At 39.9% G+C, this 14,957-nt stretch overlaps 1 protein-coding gene across 4 annotated transcripts in view; it reads right to left on the bottom strand.

Moving 5' to 3' along the window:
* Nucleotides 1–14,957, bottom strand: part of INVS (inversin) — a 79,843-nt gene that overhangs the window by 2,280 nt on the left and 62,606 nt on the right. For 3 of the 4 annotated variants that reach the window (XM_061364720.1, XM_061364722.1, XM_061364723.1), the window contains 4 exons: nt 11,956–12,257; nt 7,780–8,587; nt 2,482–2,714; nt 1,488–1,568 (listed from right to left, as the gene is read on the bottom strand). In XM_061364720.1, the coding sequence (XP_061220704.1) occupies nt 1,488–1,568; nt 2,482–2,714; nt 7,780–8,587; nt 11,956–12,257 (1,424 nt within the window). The other variant, XM_061364721.1, reaches the window with a different exon arrangement.

Genomic DNA, 14,957 nt, shown 5'->3' with positions numbered 1-14,957 from the left:
TAAAGTTCCCTGAGCTCCTATTAGGTGAATGAAAGTAGGTAGTGTTCTAAAGGAACTGGGCAGAGTTCCTATCACTATCCTATTCGTCACCAAGTTATGAAAGCAAAGGACACTCAAACCTCAGAAGAAAGCCTTTTTATTTCAGGAGACAGGGAGATGTTGTCCCGAGAACCTGAACGAAAAGAAGCATTATTTGCTAAAGCTCTTCTAAAATTTAGATTCTTATCTGCATGAAGAGGTGGCAACCAAACACCTGCCTGGTTGTGCTGCTTAATTAAAACAGTTTTCAAACAGTGGAAGAAAAAAGCCTCCGTCTCATAGTGAGGCAGAAACTCCCCTACAGTTCTAACAAACAAGGCTAAGTCAATGTTGGATTGCCTTCTGACTTCAGAGCTTTGTTAAATTAGTAAAGAAGAAAACGTATTTTACAGCCCTTTGCAAACTACCTGAACTACTGCTTCCTTGAAGCATCTCCTTTGTTGCTAGTTAGCCATGGCCTGCCTCTGAACTAGCTGTGATACAACCATGAAGGCCAAATGGGCAAGGCACTAGGTCTTAAGTGCTAATGTTACTATAGCTCCCATGCCCAAATAAGTGTAATTACACTCTTAAAAATGGCATTTTGTAAAGAAGTAGTAGGAGAGGTGGCCATGTACTCCTCAGTTTTAGGTAGCTGCCAATGAATGCCACATGCATGATAGTTCCAGCCTTTAAGGACCTTGATAATATTTTCAGACTCGCTGTCCTTTGATGCTATTCTGTTGTACAGATGTAGATGTCCTGTCTGCCTACACAGCTTGACAGTCCTGGTTGCGCCAGCCCCACTGCCCCAAGACCAGATACATACCCAAAATTTCAGTGGCAGGCAGAACTAAGGCTTTCCCAAGGAAGACCTGGTAATGACTCTGTGGCTTCTGAGTTAAGCAGGAAATAAATGCATGATTTTGCTAAAGCTTTACAACTTAACTGAAAGTCAAAGTTACGCAGTAGTTGAGGTTCTGTGCACAGCACAGACACCCAGTTATACCATTTTTAGAAGGAAGGGCAGAGACCAGATAAATAGCTTTGAATTTTCAACTTTTCATCTATGCACTAAACCAGGTATTCCTAACAGCCAGGTGTGTAAATTCTTGGCAGTCCACCTCTTCTATAAGACTAGTAAATATTTGTTCTGTAGGTAATCTTAACCAGAGATGAATGCTACCTGGCTTGTCACTCTGCAAGTCCATTCTGTTAAGGTCTTTCCTAGTAGCAGCCCAATAAAAACAGGTTTTCATATACATGATTGAACACAAGGATGACAGTGCAGTGCTCATGTAAATCCAACAGTAGTGAAAGAAAAAGCATGCAATCTTAACAGCTTGGCAGCAGTTACATGCTTTGACATGAGATCCCAAGTTCTTGAGCAGATATTTTTGCTTTTCCAAGATGAAACCAATCTCACATGTACACAACATTAAAGTATTCTTAAAATGCAGGTGTCCTACCTGAGACCAGCTGTACATCAGAAAGCTTCAGCTTGGAAGGAGGGCTTGTTGGCTGATACGCTTTGCCTTCCTGAGAGCGTCCTTTAAGAAGCAATAATAACAGCTCCATGGTTAATCACATAAAGATGATGTTATGTATAGTTAGAAACTATTAGGTAGGCTACAACATTGCTTTGTTATAAAATCAGTCTCATTTATGATGAGGAAACTCAGGGGATGTTCTCTATGACAGAAAATTGTGACAACCACAACTGAACTTCAACTAAAAAATACATCTTGCAGTTGCTAGTAAAAAAAAAAGTTAAATAAAATCAGCTTTATTTATTTATTTAATTTTTTTTTTTTTTGGCCATTGAAGCTACAGAGCCAAGATAGAAGCGACTTACTACCCAGTAAAGTACCTACAGTTAGCACATCCTCATTCTATCATTGATCCACACTAAACAAACTCAAGGTTTAAATCAATGCTTTCCTGCTACCCTTTCTGCAAGATGGAGTCCTTTGCACCATACACATTCAGGCATAGTGCAGTGCTACCATAAAAGCTGATCTTCCTCTTCCAATAAAGACCAGTTCTCTTGAAGCAATTAAGTTATGAACATGGAGCAAGACCACATTCTTCAAATAGAAATATTTAAAAAACAATATAAACCCCATAAAGCTTAAAATCATGCTTAAACCATGCTCCAGACAGCCACTATGCATTGATTGTGCCAGCTGTCCCCAGTTTAACAGCTCTGGCAAAAGAATTGTTTGGTTGCTCAAGACCCATGCTGGAGTAACGCTATGTGGTGATTCAAACAGCTTTAGCAGCAGCCAGTTTAAATCACAGAGGGTTTCTTTCAGTCTGTGACACACAATTACCCCAGAACACCCAAGATTCAGACTAATTGTAATAAATACGTGAAATCTGTAACAATGAGGTAAGGGGTGTACAGAAGAATACACTGTTATAAAAGTGTAGCTATTTAAAATAGAGTGAAGACAAAGTTACCATATATTTGCTTCAGGATGGACTGCTTGCTGGGTTTTATGGCCGAGCTGGTTTTATTTACAGGTTTCAGGTTTTTACATGAAGGAGCTGATTTCAGAAGGCTATGGTTCAGCTGTTTCTTCCAGGCAACCCGAATGAAGAAGGCAGCTGTCTCTTGTCTCCATTTGTCTTCATCTTCTTTGCACTGCCGCTTAGCACTTAGAAGCTGGAACATCTCCTGTCTTAGCTGGTAACTAGAAAGCAGAAAAGAGAAGAGTGCTTGTTTTAGGTGACCTGTTTTAACTTTGGTGCTTTCCACACATCAGTTCACATGGTGGATTACATGAGTTAACTGGGAAAACAGAACTCCCACTGATGTGCTAAGTCATTTGGATGAGAAATGTTTGCTCAGAAGCAAAAGCAGGAGCTGGGTTCAATTCTGGATACAGCCGTTATTCACACAGTTAATAAAGATCTGGCATTACAGGTATCCAAAGTTACAGCACCACAACAGCATATCAACTGCTTTATAATACAGAGAAAGCATGGAGAAGACAAGACCTGTACATATTTATGAGTATAATCAATACAATACTGTTTTCTCATTTCAACTGTATTCACAGCTTAATAACACCAAATTTTCCCGTGTGCTTTACCACTTGCTCAGTCAATCAGTGCAAGAGACAAACCAGATCTACTTACAGGTTCAACTGCACATTTCCTCTACGGAAACCCTGAGATGCTTTCCCTCCCTCCTCCAAAGGTGCTCCCCTCATCTTTTCAGCAATCTAGTTTTGCTTTTTCCCCTTCCCTTCAAAGGCTCTGTCTCCCAACCCAACCTTGCCATGGCTGCTTTGATCTTACACAGTTCCACGTGGCAGCAGTAGATGATCTGTCCTTCTTCCCACTTTGATGCCTAATGGCACCAGTGACCAGGAGTTGTTTGGCTGTTTTTCTTGAATCGGATACAAGTATTAAATCAGATAGTGGCATTTCACACTCGCGAGTCCATTAACTGGCCTAGCAATTAACTCTGAATCTTCCCAGGACAAACCTGCCATAGATGAACATTGAGTAGTAACACTTGTAAACTATTAATTGTAAGTAAGTGTTTGGTAACTGTCCAAAACACATGGGGCATCATCTCCTATGGCATCTGAAAAGGCTTCTACTGGATGCCACATTAGAAGGAATGAGGAAGGAGGGAGAAGGAGGTGATTTTGTTCTCTTGCTCCATCTGCAACAAGTTCTCAGTTAAAACAAAAGGCAGCACAACCAGATACAAAATGTGTAAATATACAAGCTAACAAGCTGTATGCTTCAAATGAACCACCAGCCCTATACAGAAAAATGAGCACATAAAAGCACAACAGGATGCCAAAGGGGGATGATAATGCTCAGTTAGAGCCCCAGCAATTTTAAACTTTCAATAATAAGCTTAGTAAATTCCCTCAGTGAAACTTGCTGGGTGAGACAAATATATTCAATCTTAATTTAGTGGAGCTTCAGAATTCAGGCACGTCCTGTTATACAGCTCATTAAAGTACGTAACAACTGCAGCTTACCAATAAAGGCCTGTAGTGCCTGTGAGCTGCAAAGTACTGTACGGATACAGAACAGAAGCGTTATTAAAAGAAGGGAAAAAAGGATCCAGTTTGGGTAAGTAACACGTCAATCAGAACTGCTCAATGGGGTAAGAGAGGAAAAGAAAGTGAAGGGGGGCACAGTTACAGTGACTTGCTAACGTAACTGGAGCTAGGGATGGGTTACGTGACTACTGCTGCAGGAAAAACAATTGGGGAACTGTTCTATACTTGAGCAGAAAAGACTACTAAGTTGTTCTCTTGGAATTCAGTAATTGCTGCCAGAAGCCTTTGCTGATAGGTGAAGTGACCCACTCACAGGCACTCCACCTTTGCACCCAGCTGTGATTTCATGTTTGCAAAGAACTTCTGGTAGTTTTTAGCAACCAGAAAACAACTGCGAGGCTCTGACACCAAGATGACGTAGGCAGTTATCTTTAGAGCATGGGCACATTCTCTGAATTCAGCTCTCCTGTAACTGATTGTTCTGACCCTAGTGAGAAAAAAGAAGAGTGGCTCCAAGTTTGATGCTTTATGAATCTGATGTGGGGCCTTAACAAAATAGCCAGTGCTTAGTCAATAAAACTACTGCAGAGCAAAGAAATGTGGAATACATGTGCAGAGTGGCAAAGCTGGCAAATGGTACTCAGGTTCATTGGTATAGAAGCTCTAATCTTAAAGCCCACTGCTGCTCAAAGTATGCATATAGCAGTAACATACAAAGACAATATAGCATGACTCCCACAGGAGACCAACGGTAACAGCAACCAACTTACTTCCATCTTCTGTCAACTCAACTGTGGACTCCAGAGAATGGTTACAGGCCTCAGTGTCCCCCATGAGAGCAAGCTAGACACAGAATGTGTAAGGCTCAGTAAGCAGGAGAAGCAATTAACCTTTGGCAATCCACACACCTAAACACAGGCTTTTGAGGACTACATTTATAAAGTGTGTGGACTGTGGGAATTGAAACATTTTCTCAAGAAAGGCAAGTTTCATACACTTAAGCAGAGCAGTACCATTGTGTTACAGCTCACCACAGGTCTCAATAAACTTTCAAGAAGTAAATCATGACTATAAAATTTGCAGTGAGACAAATGTATTTAATCCTAATTAAGAGAAATGCCAGAACCCAAGCATGTACCTCTACATGTTTCTAATGCAGAATTACACATTAACGATGTGTAATTCTATTGCTGTCTACAAGTACATGCTATTTGCCTGTGCCAGCCTGGACCTGAAAGACAAACACAGGACTGGGTGGGACCCACAGTCACACAGTAAGTACCTGCGTAAGAACTATAATTCAGTGTACAGTGGGTGGGAAAATAGGTATTTCAGAGGGAGAGTCAGAATAACTGACAGCATAGTAACTAACAGCACACGCTGGGTGAGCTAGCTGGAAACGCTTAACCATGACTTCTTGGCATCCAGGTGCCACCATCAGTCGTGGGAGCTACATCCTAAAATACTCACAGCAATTCTTTTTTGGGATGTATATGAACTGTGCTTCAGAGGGAGAAGAAGAAATATCTTCTTTTTAAAAATAAAAACTACTGATGCGATAACAGCATGGAAATTGGGAGAAGGAAATCTGGTCTGATTTCACAGCTCCCATCATCCATGTGGGTTTCAAAACACGCAATAAAGTTCATGCTGAGCTTGAAGCGTAAGCAGAAGAGACAGCAGAAGTGGTGGGCCTGGGAGAGAGAAGATGGGAGGGAAGCACAGCTCTTCACAACAGTGGCGTGCCCTGACCTCAGCACTGCTGCCAATCAAAACTGTTCTGCATTTTGCGTCAAAACATTCACTGAAATAAATGCATTCTAATATCACTGCAAATGTGATGAACTCCAGCAAAGGTCTAGCAACACTACATTGTCCACAGATGTAACAAAATGGCAGTGGAGGAACAGCCAAACTAACCTCTCCTGCAGTCTTGCAGATCTATGATCCATGTTAATGTTTTATATACTATAGGAGTTTTGCAAACACAGCAAATGTTTATTTTTCCTTATTAATTCTCACAATAGCAAATGTCATTTAAACAATCTTTAATCCCCATAATTTCTGAAGTGCTGTGAGTGCATGCTCAGTGATAGAAAACACTGCTGCTGTTCCAGCAGATGGATAGTTCAGAAAGATCTATCCACAACCTTTAGTCAAAACTGTAAACGGAATACAAAGATTTCTATACAAGCAAGCTACCTCAATACAGGGCTTTAGATCCCAGATCTTGTGAGGAAATTTGCACAAGCACTCACTACACATTTTGATGCTCTGACTGAAATACATAGTATGTCTACTCGTCTATGGGGATTTTAATTTGCTGTTCAGTGAATACAGCATAGCCTTCAGATGCAACAGTATCACTTATGGATATACTCTCTTAACTTACTCCTGACTTTAGCTTTTGGTATCTAAAAATACCTTAACACATAAGACAAGAAATTGGCATCTACATGAGAAAAGGCCAACGAAAACACTGCCAGCACTGAGCTGCTTGCATAGTGTCTGGAAGCAGCAGAGAGAGTTGAAGGCAGAAGTGGTGGATCACCGGGAAAACAAGTGGCTGCTTTGCTTTGCAGGTCAGTGGGGGTATAAGTAATGGGGAAGAAGCACAGAACCACAGAATGGTTTGGGGACCTTTAGAGACCATTTAGTTCCAACCCCCTGCCATAGGCAGGGACACCTTCCACTAAACCAGGTTGCTCCAAGCCCCATCCAACCTGGCCTTGAACACTGCCAGGGATTAGGCAGCCCCTTCTTCTCCAGGCAGCCTCTATCAGTGCCTCACCACCCTCATCATGAACTTCCTCCTTTATGTCCAATCTAACCCTACCCTCTGTCAGTTTAAAACTGTCCCCCTTGTCCTGTCACTACAAGCCTTGGTAAAAAGTCTTATTCCATCTTTCTTACACACCCCCTTTCAAGGGGGGCACCATCAGGTCTCCCCTGTGCCTTCTATCTTCAGGCTGAATAAGAATACTCTCTCAGCCTGTTTTCATAGCATAGATGTTCTGGCCCACTGACCATTCTCATGGCCCTTCTCTGGAGCTGCTCCAACAGGTCCATGCTTGTCCTAGGGACCCCAGAGCTGGATGAACAGATAGCAAACAACGAGCATTCATGAAAGCAGGACAATGCTATGGAAAGCAAAGGCTGGGACATCTCACTCTCTCCTGTCTGCCTCTTCTGTACAGCAGTCATTCCTGCTCAATCAAGTTACTCAAGTTAGCTTCAAGTTTTGGCAATGAACTTCCAAAGCTTCCAAACCTTTTGTGGTTTGGTTGCCCAGTTGAAAGTCAGGTCAGAATACAATTTCAAGTGTGACAGTAAATGGTGGTGAAGGATCTGGCTACAAAAACCTTTTCAGGAAAAACCCTGTATCCCTCCATGTGCAAGTTTCCTAATGAACATGAGAGCAGGTAACTGCAGGCTTAGGCAAATTCTGATCCTCACTCTCTGAAGAAGTTTCAGTGCTTGAAACAGAAGTTTCATAACTTCTCTGCTTATTAAAAGTCATCACTTACCTTGTACTTTTTATGAGCTTACTAATATAATTCGAGGTGACTGAAACCTGCTTTCACTTGTTTGGTGAAAGATTATTAAATTCATTATTTAGCACCGGTAATGTGAGCAAAAGAACCAAATAAAAGCACTTTGCCAACAAGCTAATTTACTTTACATCTACTTATATCTTACTCTTCTCTAGCTACTGAAACAGCAGTCTTACCTTCTCCATGTCCTCTGGATGACTGTAGCAGCATAGTTCTTCTTCCGAAACAGCTCTTTTCTTTTTCTTTCTTTTTCTATAATCTGCATTCGAATCTCTAAAGGGATCAGTTCAATATTTGTACTTTGCCATGCGACAGAACATGATTGATCATCTGCATTCCTGGATCCAATTATGCTTGTTTTTTCCAAGTTCGAACTGTCATCAGGTGCAGAACACGCTGCTGGGTTTCTTGGCACAGCTCCCATAGGTTCTGCCTTAACAGACAATAAAGGGGAGGCCTTTTTTGCTAACTCGTTATTTCCCACTCTGTTAGTTTGCTCTACAGCACGCACGCTGTCATTTCTGGTGTTTACAAATACTGTTTTGGCACTTCCTGGTCTACTAGAGCCAGCTGGTGAACATCGCTCATCATTTACCTCTTTACTTCTGCATTTCTGCTGATGCCTTTTGCTTTTGGAAGAAGCTTCACATTGCTTCGAGTTTCTCGCAACTCCACCAGTACAGCTGACATTGCAGAAGAACACAGCCGTTCCTTCACAACGGTCCCTGCTGCCAGATGAAGGCTGACTTTGATCTCTTAGCTTTTCCCCAACACTCGCAGTCCTACAAGCAGCAGCAGTATGCCTTCTGCTCCTCCGAACACAAGCACTCGTTGTGTCGACAGCATGCAATTTGTGCTTTTCTCCATCCAGTTCTGTAGTAGCTGCGACCTGATGTTTCACTTCAGCTTTTGTTCCCTCTTTTACTTTGTCACAATTTAAATGGACACAACTTGACTTGCTTTTGGTGTGTTTCCTCAGTGAATCTTTAGACAGAGAAATGGAAACCAACATTCAGGCTTTGAACCAACAAAATGTAGGTTTTTTCTCTATTTCCCTTTTTGCTGAATTGCCTTTGAGGCACACTGGGATTTATTAAAATGAAAAAACACGTGAGCAGGAAGAATCAGGAGCAGACCTGATTTCCTGTAACAGTGCAGTCCAAAACTTCTTAATTTGCTTTTGGTTCTCAAAGTATTTTTCTTTCTTACAATGCATTTGACTTAGATGCCTAAAAAATGTTCACAGGGAAAAGCTGTTTCTTCACCTACCTGAATATACTGGTGTTCTCCAAAGAAACTAGCTCACAGTGTGGTGCAGGAATGCAGCCCTATGAACACATCTGCTCATTCCAGTGCAGATACTGTGACAGACTGTCACTGTTTCAAGCTTATTTGCTGAAGTTCTGCTCTAGCCACCCTGTATCCTGGCATGTGATGACAGACTGGGTAACCCACTGACCCAGGAAACCCAGAGTGCTTGGCTTCTCGGTACTTGACATCCTAAATGAAACTAGGCAGTCCTTCCCATTTCTCCCTTGCTGCTGTGAGATAAGCGCTTCTAAATGCCCTTGCAAGGATGATCTGGAAGCCAGACGTCAGTGCAAAACTGAAAATCTTCCATCTACCATACACTTTCCATTTTGTTTGGAAACTAACAGGAGAATGAGAAAACAGGCCATGCAGGATGAAATGTAACAGACAATGGTTGTAACAGACCTTTGATATGCCAGAATCACAGAAAATCTGCTGGATCATCCAAAACCTGAAGAAACCATGCTATATTCATCCCCACTGCAGCCTGTCAGGATACTCTTTTGACTGGGTAACAGAATATGGCACATATCAGATTATACAAATGAAACTAAAGAATATCATCAATGATGTCTCCAACAAAGAAGATTTATCATAGTGACAGGTCAGTGTGGGCTGAGAAGCTACTCTAACTTACACATGATTAGCATATGTGTGGATAGCCCTCTATGTTCTGGGACAGGGGAAAAAAACCTAATCTATTATTTTAATCTATTATTAATGTAATTATCTTTTTCTTTTCTATATTGATCTATTGTTTTAACTGCTCAGAATGGAGAAGGGAATTCACTCTCTCTTGCATTACACCTGGGGAATAGACAATTTAAAATCAACGTGCCTTCTGATGCCAAGATTTCTAAGGGCATAATCCAAGTCCTAGAGAAGCCAAATCAGAAACTGCCAGTGCCATCAATAAAATGGGCATAGGGCTGACAGTCAGCTCCAACATATAAAGTTTACAGCACTGTTGTTCTCTCAACAAGGAAAAAGGACACAGCTTTAAAAGAAAAGCCTTGTCATTCTGAATTCACCAACATCCGCTACCTGGTTTGCACGTGCATCATGTAGAAAGCTGTTTTGCTTCAATCATAAGACACTGAAGTAGTATGTGCAAAACTTCTCAACCTGAACAGCTGGGTAACTGGATGATGGAAAAAGCCCATAATTTAAGTGTTCTAGCTCATCTTTTAAGGTTGATAGAAACTTTCTTAGATAGAAAGACCAAGTGATAGCAAGTACAGAGCACTAAAAAAATAACTTATCTGTTCGTACTACAGCTAAGGCAAATGAGATAACATAAATAGGAAAGAGGATTTCTCTGTGAAGAACAGATCAGAAAACCCTACCAATTAAATCATAATTTCCACAGCCCACAGGATCTAAATTCATATTTAATTCCAATAAAATGTCCAATGAAATCCATTAAATTTTTGGTCACAAAAGGACTGATTAAAACACTTAATGAGAACTGATTAAAGAACTCCATAATTTGATCCTTGCTGTATCAGCTTTCTTGGCATCATTTCAATAGCAAAAAGAGAATGCATGCCTAAAAATGGCATAGCGTTTTATTTCAAGCATAGGCTTTTTGGACTGGGCAAGAGGGGCCTTTCTTTACAATCTGAAAGTAAACTGGTCTTGTAGGAGAAACAGACATGTATTTTCAGAAGAAGACCGAGTAAACAGTTTTGCTGTCACGTCCAACATGGTGAAGAAAAATAGTAAATAACAGAAAGAATTTTCTACTTAAAATTCTGTTTGCAGAAATTATATTCTGCTTTTAAAGACATATTGAAAATAAAAAAATCTCCAGGCAATAGCCTATATGATTTTAAAATTTTACTTGTAGAACCATCACCATGGAAAAATTATTCTGGCGTAGCTACATCAGGAAATCTGCATCTTCAGGGAAGCCTTCAATCAAAAGTCCAAGCTAGACACTGGTGGCATTTGCTGCTGGTTTGAATTCCCTAGGTTACTGTAAAGGGTAGTACACCCAACTGAACATAAATGCAGTTTTCCAAATACAAGCATCAATAATAGAATCCTTTATAGAAAATTCGACAAATTCTGTCCTGATCTCTGTAGTCAGTTTGACTTTATAGCCCCTGTTTCCCATGGACTACATACTACCTACTTCCTCAGGTCATTCTCTCTGCAAAACTATTGTATTTGGTTCAGAACCAGTGGGAGTCTGACTGATGCAATGCAGTTTCCATTGTCATGATCAATGGAAGATTTTGGCTAAGAATGGATACTGGAGTCAGTAAAAGAAAGGCTGCTTGTTCCTCTTTTATAGTTTCTTTGTAGTTCTTCTTTTCTTCCTGCTCTTCACTGTTGTAAACCTTCCCAGATCTCTCTTTCCCACTTCCCTTTTTTCCATACTTATCAATTTTTCCTCATTATGTTCACTATCTCACAAAACTAATAAGAAATGACGATAAATTGATGATGCATTTAAAGACAGAATACAAGAGTGCAGCAGGGCACCTTTGACACACTGCTTCATAGTACAATTTCTAAAAACAGTTCCACTTCTCAAAAAATACCCTAGAGTGGTCTCAACAAGAGGACTTCAGAAACAAATCATAGGAGAACCCTGACATGGAGAATGAAGCAGACTGAACAGCTCCCTCTGTATGCTAGAGATGTCACTTAGAACAATTTTATCCTCATTTCAACCTCATTTAAAAACAAGAATTACCCTTTTCTCCATTAGCACTCTTCAAGTATCCCATAGATATGCCAAATACCTTTAATCTCATTTTCTCCTAACAATGCAACTAATAGAACCAACTCCCAACAGCCTGTTCTCACATATTTTACATATTTAAAAGGCATTGTATATACTGGCATTTTTGACTACTTCAGATGACAAAACACACACAGCAAAAAGAATCTGTATCTAACTCTTATCATATATGAATTGCTTAAATGATGAAAGGATAAGAAATGCTACAAAGATGAAACAAGTCCTATACATAAAACACCCCACACATGGACAAGAAGGATAATCAGGACAATTTAAAAAGCTTACAAACCTTTCCTGATTTTATGACCTTCACTCTGAGGCTCAGCTGACAGGCAACTCTCCTTTGGTGTTCCTTTGTTGTGACAAGCTTTAGGTGAACCTCTACTGTTTCTCCCTAGTTGAATTTGCGAACCACCGAGGGACAGAGATCTCTTACTCTGTGTATCAATGGGTTTGTTAGGTAACTGTGAATTGCTGGTAGTCTTCTCTGGATTTACAGCATTCTGTTGTACTTGAAGCTTGTTTTCTTCCACGTTCTGCATCCCATTCTGTAGCTTGGCCTCTTTTCTTTTACTTTCCTCTTCACGTTTCCTGTAATTATAGTCAATACCGTAAGAATTCCAAAGACAAAATCTTGGGAGCATGTATCTAAGTTGAACACATTGCTTTCTAGAAACTTGACACTGCCACAACAAAACTCTGAGGACAACACCTTTTTTTATGAGAAAGGGACACCTATTGTATTGAAGTGTCTTAACTTGATCTGAAATAACAACTGACTTGCAGCTCCAGCCTAATGAAGCTTAAGTCCTTATTAGGCAGCTGCCCGTTCAGTTTGCAGTGGTTTAAGCTGATTTTACAGCACACCCTTATTGAAAACAATGAAATTTAGGTTTTTCATAAATATACAAAAGCTTAAAGGAGGATTTTGAAAAGGTGACAGAAGATAAGCAATATGATGCTAATAACTATGTTTTTCATTAGTAATGAACAATGCTTTCATACAAGTGGTTATGCAATGCACTGTATGTAAAAACCAGAAAACCAGTAAAAGACATCATCTCTTTGAAAATTATTTTTCATACTTACCTGTGTCATAATTAATTCAGATAATTATAAACCAATTTCAAACTAGCTACTGATACTTACTTGCTTCTATGTATTTATCATTGGCAGATAATGCATATAAACAGATTATACATTATACAAATGATAAATACTGAAAATATGAGACGTGAATTAAAACCTTGTGCGCCCGTAGTATGCCATTACAATTATGATATTTGGTTTTCAAAATGAAAGAAGTCATGCATCCCTTAAATAGTGTAGATAAAAAGGAGAATTTTGGACAAGGTTAGGAAAGGCGCATCTCTTGAATAAAGTTTTGCAGCCTATTTTTAAATACAGTGAGATATCATTGCACTTTAGCTTTTAAATTCTTCTCCTACAAAGCAGAATAGACCCAATAGCACATAGCAAACATTACCTACCTACCACTGAACTTGGTTTTGCAAATTAAGCACTGGTTGTAAGATGAAGTGACATTTTTCCTGTTGGAATGGACAGGTGATAAATGTCGTATCATGTCGCTGCCTGGTATTTTAACTTGCTTCCAATGCTACAACATAGTTTGCAGACTGTTGACACATTAGCTCACAGCACAGCATATGACAGGTTAGTTATGCAGCATGCCATCCTCAGTTCCTGTGAGTTGTATTAATGCCAGTATATGTCATTTCAGCGTGAGCTGCCAGGGAGAAGCCTTAAGTTTATCTGTCAGTACTATCTTATGAAGTACACTCTGCAGAAGCAGCTGATTGAACTTTGCACCTGAAAAGCTGTTAATTGATCTAAAAAATACACTCCAGCAGCCTGAGGTTCAGCATTCCCTCTGGCATGGAAAAACGTGGCTGGTTTCAAATAATGTCAGCATTCCGTAACTGGACTGGATTGTGTACAGTATGGATCTCACTGCCATTACTCTGCCATTTGAGCTGATGAATCAGATCTTACTATTCACAGAATAGTCCTTTCCTACAAGAATCAAGCAGCCTATTACCACTATGCTCCTTTAGGGTATTTAAAAAGAAAGTGTGAGATGTGTTGTGCGATACACAATCAGCCCAGAGTGACCTGACTCTTTGCATGAGCAGATTAACTCAAAACAGTAACTTCAGTGACAAACCAATCATAAAGTTATTGAAATGGCACAGGACCAGAAATTCACAAGAAGCAAAAGGGGATTTTTCTTAAAAAAAAGGTCTTCCTTGTGTGCTGGTTTTTCAGATTACACTGAAGAAATAATAAATGGAAGGGATTTCAAAGCTCCCTATTCATAGCCCATCATGCTAATTGTCACACAACAGCCTAGTCAATTAACAGATTCCTGAATACTTACCAACCTCCCCTTGTGTTTTTTATTTACTTAGAAATTCAGTTCGTGTCATAATGAAACATATCTTTCAAATGAAAATGTCCAAGTTTTGCTGTTGTCTGACTTGAGAGACTAGGTTTGATGGAGAAGTAAAGGAGGAGAAAAATTCCTGTTTTAAGGGTTCTCATTCATTTTGGGGAGGTTCTAGCTATACAACAAGATCCAAATCTGGGCTCTCAAATTAGACAACTATGGCTTGACAGTGATAACAGAGCTGGCAGCCCAACATTTTACACTATAATTGCAACAGGATTTTGTTCTGAATGGTCATAAATTTGTATTTCATTACAAAAGTGAGAGAATGGAAACTGAGCCTTTAGCAGATGGAAAGGAACAGTTTCAGCCTCACGCATTTGTGAAGACACAGAAATTCTCTGAATTTTGATCCTGCTAAAAGGAAGCCAACCTCTTCTATCCTGTTAAGAACACTGTGCTTTTTGTATCTATCTACTCTGCTTTAAATTTAGAACATCTCCATGTGCCTAGAGAGCATTTTTGAAGTTGCCCTTGCAAGAAACAGTTACTTCAAAAATCATAACTGAAAATAGATCTCCAGGTATGGTCCTACTATTGCTGAAGCTTTATCTGGACCAAGAGGAGTTATAATTCATGCTGTATAAACAGCTGCCTTCTGCCAATTTATCATGAGGCATGTTTTTAGAAGCATAACACTTTTGAATCACGACATGTTCAGCTTCTGATCTACCACGATATTTAACAGATAGTTCTTAATAAAAATGCTAAGAGACACTTTCTGACCAGTATTCCTGTGTTGATTGATCTTCCAAAATGTGTAGAGCACTCCATTGTCCTTACCTAGCTACCTGTTTTTTCCTCAGTCATTTCTCATATGTATT

Source organism: Neopsephotus bourkii, unplaced genomic scaffold, assembly GCF_033783945.1.
Source record: "Neopsephotus bourkii isolate Nb327-2 ecotype Australia unplaced genomic scaffold, CSIRO-AGI_Nbou_v1 NB_1248, whole genome shotgun sequence".
Taxonomy (NCBI): Eukaryota; Metazoa; Chordata; class Aves; order Psittaciformes; family Psittacidae; genus Neopsephotus; species Neopsephotus bourkii.
The sequence above is the reverse complement of the archived record's forward strand: the minus strand, read 5'-3'. Positions and strand labels throughout refer to the sequence as shown.